We start from the raw sequence: 25,703 nt of genomic DNA, 5'->3' as shown, positions 1-25,703 counted from the left end.
AAATGACCCACGGGGCCGGTTCCAATGGCTGACATCTACACCAGCTAGTTGTAGTGCTCTACACATTTTATGCTTTAGATGTACATGCTTGTAATTTATGATTCATACAGTGCTCATAATGATTAAAGGATAAAAGCACCAAACTGGGATCTAATCAATGCAAATATTTAGGTCCATCACAGGATACACTAAGATTTGCCCTCCCCAGAACAGCCGAGCTGCCATGTGGCTCTGCCACACACTGGGAGCCAACTCACACACTCATAAATAATCCAGCTGGTAAATATCAAACGGTTCCATCCCTTCCCTGGTTTGCGTGCGTGCTCCTGTTCTGGCTCAGGGCAAGGAAAGGAAGAAAGCACTGCAGGACGGTAAATCTAACTCTCTTTACATTAAGCCAACAAGAACGGAAGCATATATGTCATCATGTACTGCATCTCAATTTGCAGGGGGTAATTTCTCATAATATATGCTGACTTGATTGCTTACTGAACACACCTTGGAGACTGGTCTTGCTTTTGTACAGCAAAAGCTCATCCATGTCTCTCTTGACTCTGAGAGAATAAAGGATATAGAAGCTATTATTGGAATATTATTATTCAGGTAAAAAAAAGAAAGCTTGATTCAGATAAGGATGTCTTTCTGAGATTTACTAAGCAGTCCAGAGGATTTGGGTATCTACATTTTAGACATTTCTGTTTTATTAAAAAAAAAAAAAAAAAACTTAGTACATTTTAAAATAATAATCATCCTTGAAATGAATGGAAGAAAGGCACCCAGAGCCACAGAATGCTTAATCCTTATGGATTTCACTGATGGTTACAGAAAGCAGCTGCCATAAGTGTTTCTAATAAATGCTTGGGATATTGATGGCTAACTCTATTTACACAACCCAAGCCCTTGCACTGAACCTCACCTCTGTTAAATAGTCCAGTTGGGTGTTTCAGCAGTAATTGTTTGCAAGAATCACACTAATGAACCCTGTGTGGTTCTCCACAACCCTTGGTGCTCTTTTCCAATGCTTGCCATTAATCTGAAGGCTGTGATGTGGTGTTTAATGGGGCTTGCCTCTCACTGGGCAGGAGAGGTTACCTGGGGCAAGGACATTGGGATTTATGGTTCCACAGTGCTGTCATAAAAACAGAAAAGCTGTAAGAAAGCCTTGAAATGAAGACCAAGCACTGTGGCAAACATCATTTGTCTTTGTGCCTCTTCCTCGCAACATATCAAGCCCTGGACTCCACGTACAGACTCCCATGGATGTTGGTCGTGCTCTGGGAGGAATGGTGGCAGGAGAAGGACAGAGCATAGGCAGCAGGGCTGGTTGGAGTGTGACCAAAACGGGAGGGATGGAGAGTACACATGTGTGAGCAGCTCTGCGAGACAGAACAGTGCAAGGAGTCAAAGCAAAGGAACAGGAGACATTGTATGTGTGAAAGTTGGATGAAAGGCTTTAAAACATCACACTATTAAGTGTGGGGGTTTTTTTCTCATTTTTCTATTCAGTTATTGGTTGCTGTTACAAAATGGCATTTATAACCTGACTGCCAAGTCACTTGCTAGTGGTGATGGTTTAAAAGCTGACCATATTAACTGTTCTCAATAAAGCAAAGAAGAGAGGAGAAGCATCAGCATACAGTGAAGATGGTGAAGTGTGTGGAGGAGGAAGGACACTGCCAATCTGCCCAGAAAGCTCTGAAGATGTATCAGGTCAGACAAGGAGTCCTTTAAAAACAAACAAACAAACAACCCCCCCAAAACAAACAAACAAACAACATAGCAACATTTCTTTGTTTCCAAAATAAATTTCAGCTTTTAAAGCAATACATGATCCATCTTCTATGCAGATACATAATACTTTATTTAATGAAGACATCTCATGAACTATTCTTGTATAAGACCCTGAAGGAATTCGATGGTATCCAAATGGAAGATTTTTGCTACATTTCTGCTGAAATTCTGATAGGCAAGTCAGTTTTTCGGTTCCTTTAGCAGCTGAATTCAGATCCACTGTGACACAGTCGAAACCTGAAAGTAGAAAGTAACCACAGAAGAGGGTCTGTAGTACTTACAGGTAGAAGAAGGACACACAGAAAATGCATTTACAGAAGCCACCAGCTTAATCAAGCTGGCCAGATCATTACTGTTCAGGTCACGTACGAAAATCTCTGCAAGGACAAGAATTACAAGACACACTGCATCTACCTGGAGACACCTGAAGAAAGGTGGAAGGGAGGGCTCCAAAGAGGAAGGAGGAACTCACTGGTGGCAGATGCCAGCAGCTCCCTCTGAGCCTGGTGGCTTCCCCCAGGACAGGGCAAGGATGGACACACAGCTGTATCCAGGGTAGCTCAGAAATTCTGGTCTCAGCCACTCGTGCTGGATCAGTTTTACCACCACCAGCTCTTGCACGAGCGTGTTCCCCGCATCACACATCATGTCCCCACTGCGGGAGCTGAACATGAACCGCTGGGGAGCTGCTGCAGCTCACAAACTGCTGGGTCACCAGCTATGAGTTACAGTTTACCAACCTTGACTCTCAGACCAGCAGACAGAAAAAAATTCCAGCTATTTTATAATAAAATGCATCGCTAAACGGTTAAGAAAGGTCTGGCAACATTTTGCTGCCAAAGTAGTGAATACTCATTGTAAAAAATAATGGTGCTGCTAATAAAAATCCTTGTGAAAAACAGAGACATGTTTAGACATACAACTGCTTTCATCCCATGGGTTCAGAGAGTTTTATAGCTGTAGCAAGAAGACACCGCTTGATCGGATGCCTGCTGCGGTAGAAGGAACCAAAATAAAATATTTGTAACATGGTACTGCCAAATTCTGTGAGAGAAATGATGTTTGGGGTCCTTTAAAGCTGCCGTCTCTGTTTAAATCACTGGAGAAGTTTGCTGTCTTGCCTGTGATCAAGAGGCAAGCTTTTTGTCAGCCTACAGGAGATGTCTGCAAACACTTTCCTTTTTCAGCATGGAAGCAGGCTCATTTTAGTTGCAGAAAGAAAACGTGTGGTCATGTCTTACCATTTGACTTTTTCTAACTTGTAAATAATTCCTCTCATTTCTATGAGCCTCTGACTTGCTTGAATAGCAACACGGATATGAAATATAAATAAGAAAAATTATACAGCTTTCCCATTTTCTCTAACGGCCTGTCATGTGGCATGGCTTGAAAATACTGGGAATTTACCCTACTGAAATTAACAGTGGTTTTGTTGATCTGCATGACCTGGGCAGGCAGGGGCAGGAGGACAGACAGGTAAGCTGAATAATCAGGAGGGAAATATTCCACAGCTGGAAGGAAACAGCATAAGAATATGAATCTGAGACTCTTATCAGTGATACCCAAGCAGAGAAGGCTGTAGAACTGTGCAAGTGCTTCCTTTGGCAGGTAGAGATGTGGCTGTGGATGTTCAGAAACCTCCAGGGAATAAGGCAGCAACCAACAGCATATAAAGAAATTAAGCTCTTGGGGTGGAAGAAAAGACATCCTTTGATGATGGACATCAGTGGTTTCATTTTTGCAGATATTGCCAATCAGATCCAATTACAAAGTCAGTCTCAAATGCTAAAGTTAATGGAGGTTTGGGAATATTGTTCTCCAATCAAGGAAGACATGGGCAAGGGAACACACTGCAAAGGAGTCAAAGGGAGCAGAATGGGGATGGAAGGAGGTATAAGGAAAAAAATTGAAGAATTTCTGACCTGGAAAACTATTTAGAGTGATTTCTCTCCCTATTACAGTAATTGTATCTTAAAAGATTATTCCTCTGGAACCCTGAAAGAACATTTCCAGACTAAAGATGGATTTATGTAAGTAAAGATTCAGAAACCTGCCACCTGCAAAGGGCAGAAGGGTAACCTGGAAAACCACACACAACAGAAAAACCTGTGTTCAGTCAAACCCTATCCCAGCCTTCCCTATAGCTTCACACCTATGTGAATTATCTGCCAAAATACATAAAGCTCAAGATAAACAAATCTCTTCCACAACTTGGCATACAGAAAAAGAGTCTGTACTGAAATGATAATTGAGTTTTAGAGACCCATCCATTTGTTGTCATCGCGCCATCTGTCTCCCTGGCAGAGTCCTGGTAGTCTGCATTAGCAGCTCTGATTGCCAAAGCTCATGTGTTAAGTTAGAGTTACCTAGTCTTCCCACACAGTTTCTTATTATTTTCCTATAGGCCTGCTATTCTAGATGATTGACAGAACTGCAGGATACTGTGTATTCCCAGAAGCATAATATATTCTGACATTTAAGAACTTTAATTTTTTATCAGAAACACAGGTAATTTTCTATTGTAGTTTGTAAGCAACTTGCAGCGACCAAGTCCTTCAGAGTCCAGAGGTAGTCTTACTTCTAAGGAACTGACCACAGGTAAAGAAGATTATGGGTGCTGAGATATATATATATATATATTTGTTAAATATCTGCTGTCACCAGAGTAATAAATGAAAACTGTGAGAATGCCTTATGAGGGCATCACCCTCTGAGGCTGCCCCTAGTTATTGCATTACTGTCACAAGTACTCACTACAGAAACTAGAATGACACCTAGCGTAACTCTGCTGGCTGCCCTGAAATTACACAGATGATTAATGTTGGCCCTTAAGGAATGAAAGAAGTGGCAAAATTATTTACATTTCATATATTTACACAGATCACAACTTTAACTGTGGCAGTGAATGATGTGGGAGTTACTAAGACTTTATGAAGCCACGTTCCATCTGGTCCTATGACCATAAACAGGTTTTTGTCTGTGCAAGAACGAAGGGTTTAATTCCAGCAGGAGTTAATCCACGTCGGGCAGAAGACAGGTAAACACTCCTGGCAGTCCATTTACTGAGGCATACACAGTAATGCGAAGTACCAGAGTCCATCCTCCCTTTAGGCTGGCTGTGTAATATTAGTAGAATGTGGCCAAATTCAAGAGACACAATGGCTGAGACCCTTACCAGGGAGATCGCGTAAGAGAGGACTATGCTCTAGGCAAGAGGCTGCTCTGTTAAACAGCTTTTGTTCTTGTTCTGCTTTGTTTCTATTGCAGAACTAAACAACATTTTAGTTATGTCACTGAAGTCATACAGTGGGTGACAATTCCTAAACGAAAGCTTGCATGCCCTAAGCCAGGGGTGTCAAACTCATTTTCACTGGGGCCCACATCAGCCTCATGGTTGCCTTCAAGGGGCCAAATGTAATTTTAGGACTGTACAAATGTAGGAGTAGTTACACATTTGATACTCCTGCCCTAAACCAAATAAGACCTGACAGTAGTGGCTTGAGAAGGGGTAGTTTTCCAGACACACACAAAAAAAACCAAAAAGAGAGATAACAGGATTTCAACTCATTGTTTTCACTTCTGCCCCAGGATAGAGAGACTTCTCAAAGTTCCTCATAAGCATGTAGAGCAAGAGAACTGGGTTTGGCCAACAGGTCAGTCACTGGGGCACTCTGGGGACATGGGTCCCTCCTTGTTCCTGGTCTGACATGCTCCCACAGTTCTGCTGAGTGTCCTGCTAACACACAGCAGGATTAATCTCTGCTTCTCAGTCAGTAGGAATTGCTCCACTTTGCAATAAGTAATTACTTGTTACTGGGAAACGAAGGCTGACTCCATCTTTCAGTTGCTGTGGCACTTGGCTGGGATGTTAGAAAAGCTCAGGTAAGTCCATGCTCCATTAAATACGTGATTATTAAACAGCTTCAACATAAGAAACCTGAGAGGTAGCTACCCAGAATAGCCAGCCACATGGCAATTAAAATGCTTACATGGGACAGGAGGCATCATGATTCAAGCTTGTACCCTGAGCTGGTATGCTTTGAACATTGTTTGCCTATGCTCCAAATATTTGGTCTAACTTAGGAGAGGAGCATCTCCCCTATGGGGCAGGCTGAGAGAACTGGGGTTGTTCAGCATGGAGAAGGCTCTAGAAACACTTTAGAGCAGCCTTGCAATACCTGAAGGAGACCTACAAAAAGGCTGGAGAGGGGCTTTTCACAAGGGCCTGTAGTGATAGGGCAAGGGGTGATGGCTTTGAACTGAAAGAGGGGAGATTTAGATTAGATATAAGGAATAAATTCTTCCCCATGTGAGTGGTGAGGCACTGGGACAGGCTGCCCAGAGAAGCTGTGGATGCCCCATCCTGGAAATGTTCAAGGCCAGGCTGGATGAGGCTTTGAGCAACATGGTCTGGTGGAAGGTGTCCTTGCCCATGGCAACAGGGTTGGAACCTGATGATCTTTATGATCCCTTCCAACCCAAACCATTCTATAGTTCTATGAACTCATGGACTATTGGAGAGAGAGGGTATCACTCGGTCTTCCTCCCAGTTAGGACTACCACCCTGGACCTGAAATAGGTTTTATGGAATGAATTAGACAAAGAGATGAAAGTTTCATAAAAGCTGGTGTGTGTCCATGAAGAGCTCTGGTTCAGCATTCCCCCTTTCCTGTCCCACAACTACAGTCCTAACACCACAGGACACTGAAGACAGAGGTGAGGCATCATGGGAGTCTATCACAGTGCTGATATTGCCCATCTGTGAAGACCTCGTTTTCGGAAACACTAGAGTGAGACTCAGAAGTGTGGATGGGCTCTGAGGGTGTGAGAACAATCGCACAGTCTGTGCATTTTAACTGTATGTATTCCAACACTTTGTTGTTATAGAAGAGGAGCAGGTATTGTGCAAGTGTGTTCAAAAAAGCATGTCTGGATGTAAAACATGTGAGCTGGAGTTGATGAATGTTAAATGAAAATTAAGTAACGATTACCTGAGTTTTAGCAATTGCCTTGACAGGATGCAGACTTACCGAGCAGTCTGGCTGGCAACTGAGCAGAGCTTTCAGTGTTGGTATACATATGCAGTGAGTATACGTTCCTTTAATCCTTGTTTAACCTAGCAGCTCCACCTACCCTGTAGACTGAAATTCTCATGTATTCATTAAGTATGCTCAGCAAAAGCACCTCTGAGCCATCTCCTCTCCCTTTTCTGCCAGTTAGAAGAGCAGGGCTTCAAAAGACCCGCAAATGGATTCACAGTGAAGTCCATTCACTCTGTCCCCAAGAGCAGATGCTACTTGGATGTGCACTGGTTATGTCGGGAATTACCTCCTAACTCCAACCACCAGCTACATACTTTGAATTGGAAAGTACCACCAGTAAACGGTATTTAGTAGCAAGCAGCATTTAATGTTGCTACTGGAGGGAACCATGCAAAATCTAGGGAAGTCTTGTCACTTTTAATTCCTCTGGGTCCATCAATGAGAACATGAGATTATCCTGACTTTGTAGTGTAGATCCTTTTCTCAGAGACTTTCATAGATGTGATCATTCCACAAACATTATCCACTCACTACAGCTCCCAGCCTTCCTCTCACTTTAGAAATAATCAACAGTTCTAAGGAAGTCAATGGGCTTACTAATCTGTGTAAAGTAAACTGCATGTTGACCTTTAAAATAACAACATTCAGTCACCTCCAGAATCTGGTGCATTCAGCCAACATGCTTAAAGATCGCAGAATCAGACCTGGGGAATGACCCAGGTTGAATGTGATCTCTGGACATCACCTATTCCAACCCCCCTTAAAGATGGGCCAACTTCAAAGTTAGATCAGATCACTCACACTGCCATCCAGCTGAATTTTGAACATCACCAAGGATGGAGATTTCACAGCCTCTTTGGACTCATTTCAGTGTTTGCCCACTCTCCAGGCGAATATTTATTTCCTAATTTCTAATTGGAATACCTGATATTGTGACTTGCATTCACTGCATCTTGTCCTATTGCTGTGCATCTCTAAGAAGAATTTGCCTCAACACTCTCTACTCCAGGTAGCTGGAGGCAGCAGTAAGATTTTCCCCTTAACCTTCTCTTTCTAAAATTGATAAACTCATTTCTCCTTCTCTTTATACATAATATGCCAGTCTGCTCATCATCCACTGGACTTCCCCCAGTATGTCAGTGTCTTGTACTGAGGAACCCCAAACTGGCCATAAAATTCCACGTTTTTTTGGAGAGAGGGGAATAGTTACATCTCTTGCTCATACAGGCCAGGATGCTGCTGGCCACTGTTGCTGTCAATGGCACATTGCAGACTGAAACTTCTTGCCCAAGAGGCCACCCAAGTCCTCTTCTGCAAAATGCTGTTTACCCAGTGAGTTCCCAACCAGTACTGCTGTATAGGGTGCTTCCGTCCCAGGTGCAGACCTTTGCATATCCATATATACTGCATATATATATGCATTTGTCTATATTTTCTATTTCCAATTAGTACTCAACTGATACATGCAACCCCCGAATTTGCTAATATGTATTTTTAAAAGTCCAGCAAGATAATTAAAATAGTCATAATTTGTCATTAGAGCATAATCTAGTTTTACTTCTTCAGACTTAATACATTTTATTTCCATTTCCCTGTAAATGTAATTTTTGTCTATTTATTCCTGAAGCAAAAAATAATAGCATCATTTCAGGAACACATATTCCATAATTTGTGGTTGATTCTGTTAATTCCGGGCTTCGTGGTCTTCTCTGGGAAGGGCCCACGCACCAAAAAGCTCTCAGTCCTAGCAGCTGCTAAGTGTTTTGATCAATTGAATGACAGTCAAGGATGTTTGGCACCTTGCAAACCAGGAATTTTAAACCAGGAGTCTTCATGAAAGCCTGCAAAGCCCATTTGTCCTTTCAGTTGTAAGTAAAAAAGCTACCCGTTCCAAAATTGTCAGTATTCACATAAAATAATCATTTTTCCCCAAAAAGATGGCAGTATACTTCCAACATTATGTTACAGTCTCTAAAGCTACATCTGTTCTGGTAACTACAATAGGCCAGGTCCTGTCCTCTGGCTCTGAGGACAAACGGCACAGCAGGGCATGAGTCCATATGGGGAAATTCCCATCACACCAAAGCAAGGTCCTGAGTGAGTTTTGGATATGCTGCCTTGTGTTTCACTTGGTAGCATGGAGAAACAAGTAGCAGCACTAGAAAAATATCTCGTTTCCTTAGCCCTTGTTGTTGTAACTTTGCTGGGTTTTGTTTAAAAGTCCAGAGAGATTCAGAGGAGACAGCAGAAAGCACCCACTTGGTTTTACCCTCCATATACCACAAGCACAGCATGCATCAGGTACCCTCTAAACGTCTCTTTCATTTGTGTTTTCTCCCTCAACTGTCTGAAAGTGCAGTTCACCAGCAAGTGTCATTGTCACCGATTCTTAACACTGATGCTTTTCCTCCTTTCTCTTCGCTGAGGATGCAGACTGTGAGCCCCTTGTTAGTGCCTGCTGGCTTCTCGCATCATGTGTCAGCTCCGACCCAAAAGCTCTTTGGTCCCGTTATCCCAGAGACACGCAGAGAAGCCCAGCACCAGCACAGCCCTGCCCAAACGCCACCGGAGGCTCTCAGGCTGGAGTTGGCTGGCATCCCCGCAAGGAGCCGGTGTGCAGGGAAACCAGCTCTGTGGGTTTAAATTCTGCCTTCTGCTGTCAGGCCCAGAATCCCACTTCTCATCTCAAGCAGCACCATAAAAAACGGGTGAAATGCTCAAACATTTCCTTAATGCTTAATGAAATGTTATTAATTTATCAATTAATAACCACAGCCGAGTAATAGATTATTTCTAACAAAAGGCCCGCCAATTGCTAACAAGTTACGAAATGTCGGAGCAGAAGTTCTCAAAGAAATAATCCCCTGTCACATCCCCCCACATGGAATAACCAGGATTACTAGCGGGTTTGCTGGACACTGACTGTAACGTGTATGTGAGCTGCAAAATTCCCGTGGCATCTCACTACCACATTTTCAGAGGAGCCCAGGTACAATTTCACAGGGATGCTAACTTTCTGCGTCTGACACGGAATATGCCCCACGGGGGAGAAGCCGCCCCGCGCAGAAGCGGCGCAGACAAAGGCGGGGGCTGCACCCCGCGGGGTGCGGGCTCTGCCTTCGCCCCGCTCCGCCCGGCGCAGGTTCCGAGGGGCGATCCGCGGGCTGAAATGACTAAGCACGAACTCGCCAGCCGCTCCCCGCCGAGAGGCTGCTCGCTCCGCACCCGCGCACGGCGAAGCGGGGGGGACGCACATACTCACCTGCCCGCCCCAAGCCCCGCCAGCGCCGACTCCTCCGCAGGGGCCGCCGCTCCTCCGCGAGGGTTCCGCCGCCGCGGCCGCAGCCCAGCGCCGCCCCGCTCCGCGCCGCCCCGCAGCCGCGCACCCCGCGGAGCCGCCGCCTCCCGCCGCCGGGGCGGGCCGGGGGCTGCCGTCAGCCGGCGGCTGACGCAGGTCTCTTCCTCCCGGGGATGAAGACCCCGCCGGGCAGCGCGGAGCCACCGTGCCCGGCGCCGCTCGGGGCGACCGGGGACCCTCCGCGCCCGCGGTAGGGAGGTGCTGCCCCCTCGGTGCGGGAGTGCGCAGAGCCGAGCACCCCGGAGGAGCCCCCCGGAGCCCCCAGCATGGAGCGTCCGCTCAACCTCAGCTGCTTCACTGATACGATGCCAGACGCCGGCAACCAGAGTGGGTCCACCAGCCTGGATGGTGGCCAGGTGCATCTCTCTGTCTTCAGCGTGCTGGTCCTCACCCTGTTGGCCATGCTGGTGGTGGCCACGTTCCTCTGGAACGGGCTGGTCTTGGCCACCATCCTCCGGGTGCGCACTTTCCACCGGGTGCCCCACAACCTGGTGGCCTCTATGGCCATCTCTGACGTGATGGTGGCAGCCCTTGTCATGCCCCTCAGCTTGGTGCATGAGTTGTCTGGGCGGCGGTGGCAGCTGGGCCGGCTGCTGTGCCAGGTGTGGATCTCCTTCGACGTGCTGTGCTGCACCGCCAGCATCTGGAATGTCACGGCCATTGCCCTAGACCGCTACTGGTCCATCACCCGCCACCTGGAGTACACACTCCGCACCAGGCGCCGCATTTCCAACATCATGATCGCTCTTACCTGGGCACTCTCCGCCTTCATCTCTTTGGCCCCACTGCTCTTTGGCTGGGGAGAGACTTACTCAGAGGACAGTGAGGAGTGTCAAGTCAGCCAGGAGCCTTCCTACACCATCTTCTCCACCTTTGGCGCCTTCTATCTGCCCCTCTGCGTGGTGCTCTTTGTGTATTGGAAGATCTACAAGGCCGCCAAGTTTCGCATTGGATCTCGGAAGAGCAACTCCATCACCCCCATTACACCAGAAGCCCTGGAGGTAGGTCAACTGAGTTGTATTTCACTCTATTCAACTGCAGGTCACAGCCAAACCCTTGCAGCAGTGAGGGACACTTAGAGCTAAAGCATGCAAGCAAGCAGCATCGCACCAAAGCCCTGTGAATCCTTGAGGCTGTCAAGGGAAAGTTGACAGCAAAGCTTGCAAGCCCACTCTTTTGACTCCTTCTGAGTCCACAGCTGTGAGCACACAAGGTGTAGCTACAGCAACTTTGGGCCAGGTTGCGAGCCTGAGCTCCAGGTGGGTGTGTGGTGACTCACAGATGTCCCCCCGTGGAATGCTGAATCAGTGCTTGTGAGCGTGAGTAAGGGGTCACTGTTTCTCCCTTGTGGGGGTGTGAATGGTTGGGATCCCACCTCTGCTGTGGACCATAACCTGGCAAGCAGCTGTGCCTTTGGTTGTGGTTTTACCCACACAGAAGACACACGTGCAGAGTGTCCTTGTAAATCTTTTCTAGTTGTGGCTGCATCGTGTCAGTTCATCCCAGGCACGGTGACTGTGCACTGAAAAGACTTCTTGGGGGATAAGGAGGAAATGTGTGCTCATTTGCTTGCCTTTCCTACCAAGGACTCTCAAACTGAGTGAGTTCAGAGAAAGCAAGGATGCTTTTGTGCATGGCACGTGGGTGTGTGCCCATTCTACTGATCTGATTGTAAATGGGGAAATAATCTTATTGCAATGCTATGTGAGCAATTCCCTGTGCCCATATATCACTACTCTCTTTAGTTTGTAGCCTCACTTTAAAATAGTCCCTGTTACCCAGGAGAGGGTCATACAACCACTTTCTCCTCTGTTAGAATGTGACGTAGATGGCCCGTGTTTCCCCATGAGCTCTGGCCGTCACTTGCATAGTTTGGTTGTGCCCCTGCTGTGTGAGATCAGCTGACTGAGGCACATATGGTGCCATTTGTGTTTGTGTTTGGCAGGTAAAAGAAGCTGCCCAGCAGCCACAGATGGTCTTCACTGTCCGTCACGCCACTGTTACGTTCCAAACGGACGGAGACACGTGGAGAGAGCAGAAGGAAAAGAAAGCTGCCCTCATGGTCGGCATCCTTATCGGGGTCTTCGTGCTCTGCTGGATCCCCTTCTTCATCACAGAGCTCATCAACCCCCTCTGCTCATGTGACATCCCACCCATTTGGAAGAGTATTTTTCTATGGCTAGGCTATTCAAATTCCTTTTTTAACCCGCTCATCTACACTGCTTTCAATAAAAACTACAACAATGCCTTCAGGAACCTATTCTTTAGACAGCACTGAGCAGAAAAAGCTTTCCTGCTGCCCCAGGAAGCTGATTTCAGCTCTTGATGAATCCTACCAAACTCTTGAGGAAGTTTAAAGCCACAGATACTGAGGTGATGCTAAAGACACATCCCCATGCGTTGTAGGTCCCAACAACATTCCTGGTTCCTACTCAGACTCTCCACCCCAGCCTCTAAGTCAGTCGCTATTTCTCCTGCAAACAGCACGGAAGGGTTTCTCTGGCCAGCAGCAGAAGGTTGTTCCTCCAGTGCCCCACTGCCTTCCTCCCGCTGTCCTAGAGACGTTCTGTTTGGTGGCAGTAATGGTGCAGAGGAGCCTTCTGGCAAAGAGTCATATCTGAAACTGGTTTGGCCACTGCCAGTCTCTCACAGCATTAATCAGCTTTGTCCCATGTGCAAAGCTGGGACCCTTTAATGTCAGGGGGTTGTGTGATTGTATAAGAAACTAGATATTTTATGGCTTGGTTGAAAAGGCTGTTTGTCTTGTCTTTCACTGGTAGAGATTGTTAAGTGTTTGTATTTGCAGAACAGTAAGGGTTAAGAGCAGATTGCAAGTACAAAACCTTTTCTCACGTGCTTTATCAATAACAAATTTACTGTTGGATTCTGTGTAGCAATTATTTTAAAAACATATTTATTGTGAAAGCTTAATGCATGGTGTACCCTGGAATGAGAGAGAATGCATGGGAGCCCCACATTTCTTGTTCTCTGGCTGCCACGTGTGAGCATCTGCCTCAGACCTTTACTTTCAGAAATACCAGCTGTAAATGTTAATCTTTGTGTCTGTGTTTCCCATTCTAAACCATAAATGTATTTGGAGCAGCTGTGAGGCAGATTTCCTGTAGTTGCAGGGGATACGAGGAGCACATTTCAGATGGCCTGTCAATGAGGGTCTGCGTTTTACCATTTCTGAGCACGGTTCAGGTCTTCTTGAAACCAAAACAAAGACTCCACTTCATTTTTGTGAGCACTGGATTCCGGGCAAAGGGCAGTTAATGACAAGCAATGTTTCGTTTTGAAAGCATGACCAAACCATAGATGTCCTCTCTTGCAAGGACCAGACTTTCATTTCTTCTTTTGCCTACCCCTTCTTCACTCCTTCCCCCTAAAGCTCCAGTTCTGCCTGGTCATTATTCCTCTCTTGCCTCCCTGTCTTTCCATGTTGCCAACTTAATCATAGTAGCTGGCATTTCACTCCTAGAATTAAAATTATGCACCTTATGCTCCTCTGCTGGAAGACTGACAGCCCTTCAGATAAGGAAGAGCATTAGTTTTAACTGTCAGCTCTTATGGGGCAGCCACTGAAATCAGACCAGAACCGAAATGGTGGAGAAAAAGACAAGATTGGAATCAGAACAACATGATTTCATGTCGGATATCTCAAGAAGGAGAGATAAAAGGGAAAAATGTCAATAAATCATGGGAAGGGTCTCTGGGGGTGGGTAGAATTAGTTCCTATCCTTAGCAGATCACAGGACATCAGACGTTAAAATCATCACTGGTCCTTTAAACCAGTCAAAAATCCTGGTAGAGTTGGTAAAAAAAGTCCCTTTTCTTTTCATATCTCAGGACAGGTGAAAATGGAAGCAGAGCTCGAGGTGCTATCAAGTGTTGAAGCTCTTTCAGGACCAGTTAGACAAACATCCATCAGGACTGACATAGATGTAGCTAATCCCACCTTGCAGCAAGAGGAGAAATAGGACATCCTTCGAGATCTTTTTCAGCACTATTTTATAAAAGTCTCTTAGATCAGGTAAAATCTTGCCCTCATTGAAAGAAACAGACAAATTCTCAGTGAGCTCAAGCGAATCGGAATTTTATCTAGCATGTCCTGTCTTGTAAAAACATAGTTTTAATGTTAATTAATTAAAGGAGAAAATGAGTGGGATGGGAGCAATCTTCTAACTCCCCTGACAGAGTCTCTGATCTGCGCTAACCATGGACCAATCTCTCTACAGCTAGTGAAGCACATTTTCTGTCTTTGTTACATATTTTGAAGTATTATTAGTGACACCTCTGGTGTATCAAAAATTGTAATAAACTCTTGAGCCACTTGTTTTTACTGAGGATATAAAGGTTGCTTTGCTTTCTCTGGACAGTCTGTCACCAGTGTAGTGTCTTTCTTTTTGGGAACTTACTCCTTTTGCTGCCTCAAAGGTTGTTTTGCCGAAATGAATTGGAAAAAGGTGCTTCCTTGCCCAAGCCAGACCTTCAGTTAAGCTTGGTGGTGCCTGAAAGTAGGAGACTACTTGTTAGGCCGCTACAGCAGCACTTTAAACACTGAAGTGTGGATTAACCAAGAAGTTGAACTTTAGTTCACCATTTTAGCACATGAAATCATGTCTACACAACCCCATTTCAGTCCCAGCTGTGTCCATCCCCGTTTTTATTTTCTCTTTGATGAATATTGCAGGTTCCCTACCTGTGTTGTGTGGGATCCTTGCACAGGCTGTGGAATCAACTGCAAATGCAGATTAGTCTCCTGTGTAAGCAGCCAAAAATTAAACTGAAATTGAAGGGGAAGATCCCTACTTTTGCTGCAGCTCGGTGCTGGGATGAAGCTCCTTTTCATTACACCCTGTATTTATCCATGTTGTGCCTTAAACGTTAACAGGGAGATAGGAGAGGATTTTAAAATAACACTATGTAATTCTAATTTGTCTGTAGTCATGGATAGTCCACCATCCTGGTATAAATTACATCCACATTTATTTGACAACACACATCTCATACAATGCAGACTGATCTGCAAATAACAGCTTCCAGTTTTTCATAAGTTTTGTCCTTTGAATCTCGACATAATTAGCAGTTATGTTAAGGCCAACTCCTGCAGCTCTTACTTGAGACTTTAGACCACTGGCTTTTCTTCTAAATGCCATTCCGACAACGTAATATGACCATGCAGGAAAAATATCAGTATTCTGGAGATTGCGCTGAAGAACCATATTGAATGGTCCAGGCACACTGAAGGGGCACAAAGAAATTTGACTTCTGATCCTGGCTCTGAGGCTTTTTACAAACCTCTCAGTATTCAAACACAGATGCTGAGTGGGCTCCTAGGGACACAAATCAGGTTTGAAGAGATACACAGCCCCAGCTTCAAAGGATGTATCTTGTACCTTCTTGTTCCCATTTATAAAGGAGAGCCAGTGGTGTGAAGAGATCTGCCTCACCGAGGCTTTGTGAGGATTAATTAATAAATGTTTATCATGTAATAGGAAGGTGGAACACTCTGGTTTGAATGCTGAGCAGTGTTATAAATTTGGCTTATGTTTAATTCCTCAGAAGAACATCATTACCCATTATTATTGAGTTTCCCATGGAATTTAATGGCTACATAATACTTTCAGAAAAGATTTAACTAACCCTTCTTCCACTTACAATTAATTTATTTTCCTCTTGATGCTCTGACAGTTCAGTGAACATCTATATGGGAGCTCGATAGCCGGGGCAGCGATGGCACGTGCTGAATGCTGTCTGCTGAATGTCTCCTCGCAACGCTGAGTACGTACTGTCAAGGTTCAAGGAGCAGCAGCTCTCCAGGCAGCCTGCTGCCGTGTTTATTTTTTAGGGAGAAGAAAAGGTCACAAAAGAATGCCCTTGGATTACATGACAGGTTGGCTGACCACCTGTCTCCTCTACCCCGGTCCCTCTGACCTTTCTTCTCGCTGCAGGTGATGCCATCCTGTACAGCCAGAGGTGGGACAGGGGTGGGCTTCACCCCCCTTTCATTCGCCTGGGCTTGTCCTAAAAATCACGGCTGATAGACATGGCCTTTAAACTGGCAGTGGCAGCCAAAAGTGGGAGTTTCCTGTGAGTTGCAGGCAGTTAAGGAAATTTCACCTGACAAAGGTAATTAATGATTATTAGTTCCAGTGATTGCTGCGGTGACAACTGACAAAGTGTCAGAGTGATTTTTGCAATGTAGTGATTTGAGCTGATTTGTTCGTGAGGGCTTGTCACCGTTTTACTCTTGGATCCCGTATTTTACCTCCATTGGCACAGCAGCAAACTGGGACACCAGCAAATTCATGGTAAACATAATATGGGCATCATTAATCTGAGAACAGTGGGGTTAAACATCCATGGCAAAATCTGCATCCACACTGCGATAGAGCCCCGACTAAACATCACAGAATTTCCAGCATATTCATCAAATTTAAGAGGTGACCAAAGAGCCCTTTAAATCACTCTTATTTTCAGTAACTGTGAAGTGCTGAGGAAGTTGCAGGAGACTGGAAGAGAGCTGAAGTGTCAGTATTTTAAAAGGGCAAATTGGGAGACTGAAGTATTTATAAGGCTAATACTGTTACTGATTTACAGCTTGAAATTGATCCTTGGCAAAAATGTGGAACAGCTGATAAAGGACTCAATGAATAAAAAATTACAGGAAATAAATATAATTAAAATAAATCACATTGATGTCTTTCTTTGATTGCTGTGCATGGCTCATTGCTGATGGTGATATAAAGTATTCACTCCTCAGTAATGAATCTGACTTGACAACACTCAACACTTCCATGAAAAAGTGAAGGAGAAATCAATAAGAAGTTCAAACTGTCCAATATTTGCTAATGACTTATGGACTGGAAAAAGTGTAAATACAGAAAATTGAGTCACTTGTACAGAGAAGTGAGGATGCAAACTGACCGGGGGCATTTTAACCCAGTTTAGGGGGAACAGCTTGCACCCAGGGGCTGGGACCCTCCGAGCAGTGGGGAGGCACAGCTGCCTCAGAAGTTGAACACACAGAACTGTTCAGCATTTTGGGAACAAGCAGAGTTATTTCTTACCTGTGCATGGACTGTGTCCATCTATGGGTTTTAAGCTGGTCACTGGAGGGTAGGCTATGATTTCAGTTCCTCGTCTTTTCACTATTCCCCACCTCCACACTGCTACCGGGCAGTCAGCCTCCGCATTGCAGTTCACTCGACCGTGTAATCTCCCGTGCTGGCCAAGCCACATACTTTCCCTAATCATCCTAAAAAGCAAGGCAGATGGGTCCTTTATCTGGATCCCCCAGTGCATTGCTGTTGTTCCTCAAACCGTTTCAGGGGTGAGAACAACATCTGCAATGCTGAACACTGGCTACCTGCTCGGTCGTTGGGACCAAGCAGGGCTGGGAGCAGCTCCGGGGGTTGGTTCGTGGGGCAGGCACTGCCCCGCCATGGCTCTTTGACAGTGACTAGGATGGGGAAGGAAGAAACACGAGCTATAACTTCACTTTGGATTTCCACTGGAGCCATTCTTGACTGTCAAGGTTTGATTGCAGGGTGACAATAAACCGTGGCAGATGCTCTGTCAACCCCCTCTCCCCTCCCAGCCCCCTCAGCATCCCTCTCCCCTCTTCCCACTAAGGAAAGGCGATAGGAAGGCAAAGAAAAAGCAAAGAGAGAGTTGGAAAAAGCTAAAAATGTTTTACTAATGCTACTAATAAAATAGATAAAATAATACAAAATACACAAAACCAATCTTGAAAGTCCCAGCAAATCGAAATGACTCAGGCAGCTGTAGAGCCGGCACCCAGAAGTCCTGGGTTGGATTCTGCAGCAGACCGGAACTGGATTGAAGGATGCAAAGTCTGTCGCTAGGCCTCAGTTGGCAGGGGCGGCAAGCAGGATCTTCCTCTTATGTCGGCCGTAGTTGAAGAAGACAAAAAGGAACGGGATCCTCATGATCTGCCACTTTTATATGAAGTATCATGTGAATAGGATGGAATACTTAGTTGGTCAATTTTAGTCACCTGTTCAGTTCACTTCTCCTTGCTCCTCTCACTTATGGGACATGCATCTTTATCAGCCACCTTGCATTCCTTTGATATGTCTACCAAAACATGTATCCTACTTTAGAAAAGTGTAGTTACTAAGAATATTTTAGCTGAAAGTAAAATTCACTAAAAGAGAAACTTGTCTTGCTTTTAACAAAACCAGGACATTGACAAACCGATCCATAATCCTGCTTCTAGCTGCCCTCTTTTCTTCTGATGAGATTAAATTCAGCCAGGCTGCCCCTATGGTGGCTCTGGTCATCTCTGCAGGAATGCAAAAGGGAGAGAAAAAATTTCCCTGATGTCCTCATTGCAGGAAAAAAAATCCCCAGCCCAACTGCTTCTCTGGAAATAGGAACATTTGGTGCATGGTTCGGACATCCACCTTGCCCAGGTCAATCCCCTTCCCACTGTTGACCACGAAGAGGAAATCCCTGTACCATTTATCTGCTGCTGGCAAGATGCACAATTTTGTGCTAGTGTTGGCTTGAAACATTGCATTTTCAATCAGTTCAGGGCTGTGACCTAAGGTCAGCGCTTCTTCCTTGTGCCTTTCCATCACTAAATTGAGGTTTGCACCAGCCACACCACACTTGACTGCTGGTACAGAGGAGGAGAACCTTTCAAAATTAGCATCCTTACCTGTCGGGAAAACCCTCTTCTTTCTTGGATCAAGGTGCCAAACCAATAGCTGAGGTGGCACAAAATCCAAGGATCTGCTTCCTCTTGCCTGAGTTATGATGGCTCAATGTTTGAATCACCTGGGTCTCCATGAGACACCTCGTTGGGAAGTCCTATAGCTTAAGCCGTGCCTGGCCTGGTGCGTTTTGCTAAGGTCTGTCATGTGTTCCACTTTTCTACGACTCTCCTGTTACGCTGCATTTGAGCTCTGGACATCAGGATGCTGTTCACATGTTGGTCAAGGTGCTGCCTCTGCAACATCTCCTTGGCTGGACCAAACAGGGCTATTTCCAACCCAGAAGAGCCTGTGGTGCATAGGCTATGGTGAAAATCAGTTCAATCACCTTGCAGTCCCCTTGTAGATCTATATCCTGCCCCAGAGGTTGCCTGCGCTCCTGCTAGGCAGACTTTATAGGGGAAAAGCAGACCTGACGATCACGTAGTTTTGCAGTTTAGATGGAGACCTGTTCTCAAGGAGGGGGAGAAATAATTTTCATGCAATGCCAAACTCTGCTCTTTCGGCAGGCACCAGAGCATATGGAGCCTCTCACACAATTGCCTGGGAGTTGCAGGTCTGCGATGGTTTTTTTTCTCTCCTCAGCTGCTCACCTGGTGCCAAAGTTTCCAGGTGCATTAAGGCAGGATGCCCCCGCCGCACGTCTTGGACCTTCCGCCCGCACATCACGGCATCAGGGTGAATATTAAACAGACAGGAGGAGTACAGCAGATGCGAAGTGCAAGTACACTTGCTGGCACAAGGGGTTACTCAATATCTGGAAATTGAACGGAAAAAGAAACCGCAAGCCCATGGTGTTAAGCAATTAAGCTTTTCTGAGGCTTTGTAAAAGGAGGCGGGTAGACGGTGAGGTGAGGTGATGCGGCACTCAGCCACGCTCCTCTGCTTCCCGCAGTTTTGCAGCACACACATCAGCCTTACTGGGGATTTCAGAGCACAGTACCCTGACTAAAGCCCTAGGGCTACTTTATAAGCTGCTAGCAGTTGCCAACCAAAATGAGTGTCAGGGATGTTTCTTATTAAAATGAGCACTTCAGGCACCTGCAGAAGATTTGAAGTAGCATAAACCCTTCAAATTCCTTCCGAAACCCCAGGAGTAGCCAGTGTTTGTATGCACAACACAGCAAATAACTTTCAAACGAAACCTGTTTGACAGCAGATCTGTTGCTGCTCCTCAGATCCACTTCTCCACCACTTTTATTCACGTGTCTCCAAGACAGCACATACCCACCTGCCATGTGTCCACTACAGCATCTTCCCCACGTGACTCCTGAGTCGTTGGCATCCCAGTGCATCTGGAGTACTGTGTCCAGTTCTGGGCTCCCCAGTTTAAGAAGGACAAGAAATTACTGCAGGGAGTCCAGCAGAGAGCTACAAAAACGATGAGGGGCCTAGAGCATCTTTCTTATGGGGAAAGACTGAGAGGGCTGGGTCTGTTCAGCCTGGAAAAGAGAAGCTGAGAGGGGATCTTATGAATGCTGATAAATATCTCAAGGGTGAGTGTCAAGAGGATGGACCAGGCTCTTTTCAGTGGTGCCCAATGACAGGATGAGCGGAAACGGGCACAGACTGAAGCACAGGAGGTTCCATCTGAATGTGAGGAGAAACTTCTTTACTTGGAGGGTGCCAGAGCCTGGAACAGGCTGCCCAGATTGACTCTGGAGTCTCCTTCTCTGAAGACATTAATGTCTGGACACATTCCTGTGTGATCTGCTCTGGTGAACCTGCTTTAGCAGGTGGCTTGGACTAGATGATCTCCAGAGGTCCTTTCAACCCCAAACATCCTGTGATTCTGTGATTGTCCCACATGGAGATATTCCCTAGTTTCCCCAGCTTTAGGTGCAAGACAACACCTCCAGCCATGCAGACTCCTGTTCCTGGGTGGCTTGGCCTCTGTGGTACACTGTATAATTCATCTGGGTGTGGAGCAGCTGGGCTGCTTTTCACCTTCATCCCTCCAGCCAGCAATCCCAGTTGAGCAGTGGGTCCCACCCCACATCACTTCTCCTGGCTTCCTTCTTGCTCTTGGAGTTGCTCAGAGGAGATCTCTGATGGCTTGGTGGAGCCTGGTTCCTTATGTACTGCCATGGTGATGCTCCCAGAGTCAGGGCTACTCTGCCACTCAAGGGTTCATAATGAAGATAATCACTTCATAAATTGAATGACTCATGCCTCAGATCAAGTGGGGTAATAAAAAGCTGGTGGGTTGCACTGGTATTGCCCTAGAATGCCTGTTTGCAGTATGCTCTAAGCACTTCAAAACCATAAAGGAGGCACAGTCCTCACAGAGGGGGCTTTTTTTCAGGAAAGGGAATTGTCTTAGCCTCAGCCTCTCCAGCACGATTAATATTAATAGGAGAGACATTTGTGTCTTTTAGGACACTCTTTCTTATAGAGGGGCTTGTATGCACCCTGTGCAATGCAGACAGACCCCAATCCATCACAAGCACCCACATTAGTGCCACCAAGAAGGCAAAGAGCATCAGGCTAGACATGAGGAAGAAATTTTTCGCAATACAGGTGGTAAAACACTGGCCCAGGTTTCCCAGAGAGGTGGTGGATGCCCCATCCCTGGAGACATCCCAGGCCAGGCTGGACGGGGCTCTGAGCAAACTGATCTGGGTGAAGATGTCCCTGCTCATGGCAGGAGTGGCACTGGATGAGCTTTGGAGGTCCCTTCCAACCCAAACTATTCTATGATTCTATGATTCTGTAAGAGCACTGTGCTTTTACTTCAGCTCATACATGACAATGTGGACCTGCACGGAGCCTGGAGCCTGCCAGAAAGAAAAGAGGTGGCTCTGGAGAGGGGCAGAAGGGTAAGGCGAGGGTGGTGGGCTCCCTGCAGGCTCCCTGGCTTGGCTCTGTCCGGAGGAGCTGGAGCTGCAGGCGACAGACAACACGCTCTGCCTGGCTCCGCTGCCGCCGATTTTGGCAGCAGGCAGACAGCAAGATGACTCTGCTAGCTTGCAGGGAAGGAGATGTGAGGTCAAAAGCACCATCTGGCCTCACTCACCTTCCTGCTCCTCTGTGGCAAAATAAGAGTCTGTTTGGCAAGACGTGAGGTCAAGGGCTGAGTGTGCTCTGATCGGCTCAAGGGCGGCAGCACAGGGCAGAAAAAGACTGATTATTTTTCGTTTCCTTCTGCCAGCTGACATGCAGGGCGGGGAAAAGGAGCAATAACCCTTTTTATTATTCCCAGATGTGGTCTTGAGAGATGGCAAGATGTTCAGACTTTTTTTTTTTTTTTTAATTTGAATTGTAATGAAGCACCTAAATAACCCAGATAAACCAAACCTTAGTGCAGACAGTGGAAGGAAAGGAAAAGTGCACTCTCTGCCGCTGAGCAAGTATCCTCCAGCTTTGCAAGATGTCTCGATACTGTGCAGAATGAATAGTGTGTACGTGTTGTTCAGCACTTGGATGCTCAGCTTTGTACAGCCCTTTGTAAGTGGAAAACATCTTTAGTGCTTTCTCTCTACAGCTGTTATAATAGCCCTCTGAACCAGATCAAATCCACCATTCTCCTTTCCATTCCAGTGCTCTGAATTTTGAGATGCTTCAGGGTATTCAGAGTACTTTTCTGGACTCCTTCACCCAGCTTTACACCCTGTAACATTTCTATTCCAGGAAAAGGCAGAGCCACCCAACCAGGCTCTTGCAGCTGGAGTGCCAAGTGATGCACGTTGCTCAGAGCCAGGGGTTTTGGGGTGTCTGTGCCATATCAGGGAAGAGGCAGCTCTGATTTAACTCAAGTCTCACTGCCCCAGGTTCTACTTAAACATCCCATAGTACTGAGTAGACAAGAAACCCAGGATTACCCAGACTGTAGGGCGATATACTTTCTGAAGAACAGTTGATTCATTTTACGGTGCCAGGATTCAACTTTCTTATGCACAAATGTCCTTAGAAGACTTGAAAGAGATGAGCGAATACAGGAGCCTCTTTCATCGCTTACGGGACAGTATAGGAGATGTGTGAACACACACACACACACCAGCTTCCCAGATTCATTGCTCTGAGTGCTTCCGCCAAGCAAACAGCACTGCATACCTAAATATACCCAGGAAAATATGTTCTCCTTGGGCACAATGATCAGCCCACATGCACTGGAAAATGTCAACGCAGATGCATAATTTTCCTGTAAAACATACACACACACATGAACACACTTGTTTTTCACACTGCATCAACCATTTTAGCTGTTTTTTGATTATTTTGCTCTTGAGCAGAAAGACTGTGCAAATACATGAAGGGCAAAAATCTCTCTCAGCAAAAACTTAATTACTAAAGTCTCTCTCTGATCAAGGATAAAAGGAAAGGCAAATTAAAGGTAAACTGATTTTCACCAAGGAAAATTCTGTTAGCTTGTTGGATTTTTCTATTGCATCAATTGTATGTGATTTGAGGAGATAAAACATGTCCAGAACTCTTTCTGGAGGAGATTAGTAGATGTTTTAGAAATCACTCTGATTGCTCAGGTTTGAGTGCTATGTTATTAATCATTATACGTGAAGGGCTAATGTTATAGACATGGACAGAGTTCACAAAATCAAAGAATCACAGGCTGGTTGAGGTTGGCAAGGATTTGGAGATCATTTGGTCCAACCCCCCTCCTCTAGCACAGCCACTTAGGGTCAGTTGCCCAGGTCCATGTCCAGGTGGCTGTTGAGTATCTTTGAGGATGGAGGCTCCACGAGCAGCCTGGGCAACCTGTGGCAGTGCTCGGGTATCCTCACAACAGAAAAGTGTTTCCTGATGTTCAGAGGGAACATTCTGTGTTTCAGTTTGTGCCTGTTGCCCTTGTCCTGTCACTGGGCACCACTGAAAATCTGTCCTCTCTGCACCCTTCCCTTTAGTATTTACATTCAAAGCACTCTTAGCATTCTCTTCTCTGGGATGAACAGTGCCAGCTCTTTCAGTCTTTCCTCACAGGAGAGATGCTCCAACACCTTCATCATCCTGTGGCCCTCCCTCAGACTCTCTCCAGTATGTCTGTGTCTCTCTTGTACTGGGGAGCCCAGAACTGGACACAGCACTCCAGGAACGGCCTCGCCAGTGCTGAATAGAGGGGAAAGATCATCTCCCTCAACCTGCTGGCAACATTTTTCCTAATGTAGCCCAGGACAGCGTACGCCTTCTTTGCTGCAAGGGCACATTACTGTCTCAAGTTAAACCTGGTGTCCACCAGGACCCCAGGTCCTTCTTCACCAAGGCGTTTTCTAGATGGGTGTCCCTCTAGCATATATTCGTGCACAGAGTTGTTCCTCTCCAGGTACAGGTCTTTGCACTTAATGAACTCCAGGTTTCTGTTGGCCCATCTCTCCAGCCAGTTGAGGTCCCTCTAGATGGCAGCACGACTCTCTGGTGTATCAGCCACTCCTCTCAGCTTGGTGTTATCTGCAAACTTGCTGAGGGTACGTTCTGCCCCATCATCTAGATCATTAATGAAGATGTTAGACAGGGATGGACCTACTACTGACCCCTGGGGTACACTGCTAGTCACTGGCCTCCAGTTAGACATTGCATCAGTGATCACTGCCCTCTGGGCTTGGACATTCAGCCAGTCTGCAATCCAACTCACCATCAGCTCATCCAGTCCATGCATCAACCGCTTCTCAGTGAGGATCTTATGGAAGACAGTGGCAAAGGCCTCACTGAAGTCCAGGTAGACAGTACAGTTGATGAACATGGTCAACACTAAATGGTATTTTTTGGAGCATCTTGATGCCTAACTTCCCATTCAAAAGAAGTGAGATGTAGATTAATGGTAGACATAAGAAAGAAATTTTTTACAGGAGGGTGGTGAAACACTGGCCCAGGTTGCCCAGAGAGGTGATGGATGCCCCATCCCTGGAGACATCCCAGGCCAGGCTGGACAGGGCTCTGAGCAACCTGGTCTAGTTGAAGATGTCCCTGCTCATGGCAGGGGAGTTGGACTGGATGAGCTTTGAAGGTCTCTTCCAACCCAAATGATTCGATGATTCTATCATTGTAAATAACATACATTTTCCGACTGAGTATGAAACAAGCCTATGGACACTAGCTTACATTCAAACATTAAATTTGGAGACTTTTCTAGGTAGATGAGTTGTATCTTACTTGGTGTAAAAATTAATTTAAAATCAAGACAAGTACAGAAAATTAGTTTACATTTTTTGCTCTCTGATGACTGGATAAATCTAGGAGACTGGCAGAGCTTTTTTTTTTTTTATTTCCCCTCTTCCTTATTTTAATTCTCTTCTCACACATAAAAAAATGAGGGTTACAGAGGGACAGTTTTGGTCCTGTGGACCTGGGACATCGGAGCTGTGAAAACCAATTTTTACTGCTGGATCATACTTGCTGCTGTGCTGTCCATTTGTCAAGCTTCTTTGCTTTTTCTGAGGCCTCTTGAATTCCAGGACACCTAAAGAAACTTGTCATCTTCTAATTTTGCTTTGTCTCCAAACCATTGCAGCTGGCAATGTATATTACTACTATGATGCCAAGAAGCAATAAAACAGCAGCCACTACGAAAGCTTGTGGTACTCACAGTTATCCTTTGCCATTATGAACCTCCATCATTTAATCCTTTTTGCTTCTGTGCTTGGTTGCATTCTAGGAAAATACTTTGTCTTGTGCTTTGAGTCTTAGGCTCTTTAGTCACACCTCGAGCAGGTCCAAGTATTCTTGATGCTCGTGTTTGAGCAAAAAACAAAAGCATCTTGGGCCGTGGATGCTTCAAATTCTATTCTGATCTTAGAAACTGATATTAGCAAGAGCATT

General features: G+C 45.8%; 1 protein-coding gene across 1 annotated transcript; it reads left to right on the top strand.

The window, feature by feature from the left end:
• The first annotated feature begins 10,285 nt into the window (after positions 1-10,285).
• Positions 10,286-14,529, top strand: HTR5A (5-hydroxytryptamine receptor 5A). The gene is made up of 2 exons (XM_065832502.2): positions 10,286-11,192; positions 12,137-14,529. The coding sequence occupies exons 1-2, from the start codon at positions 10,458-10,460 to the stop codon at positions 12,467-12,469; spliced, it is 1,068 nt and encodes a 355-aa protein (XP_065688574.1). The 5' UTR covers positions 10,286-10,457; the 3' UTR covers positions 12,470-14,529.
• The last annotated feature ends 11,174 nt before the right edge of the window (positions 14,530-25,703 follow it).

This window comes from Patagioenas fasciata, chromosome 2 (assembly GCF_037038585.1).
Source record: "Patagioenas fasciata isolate bPatFas1 chromosome 2, bPatFas1.hap1, whole genome shotgun sequence".
Taxonomy (NCBI): domain Eukaryota; kingdom Metazoa; phylum Chordata; class Aves; order Columbiformes; family Columbidae; genus Patagioenas; species Patagioenas fasciata.
The sequence above is the reverse complement of the archived record's forward strand: the minus strand, read 5'-3'. Positions and strand labels throughout refer to the sequence as shown.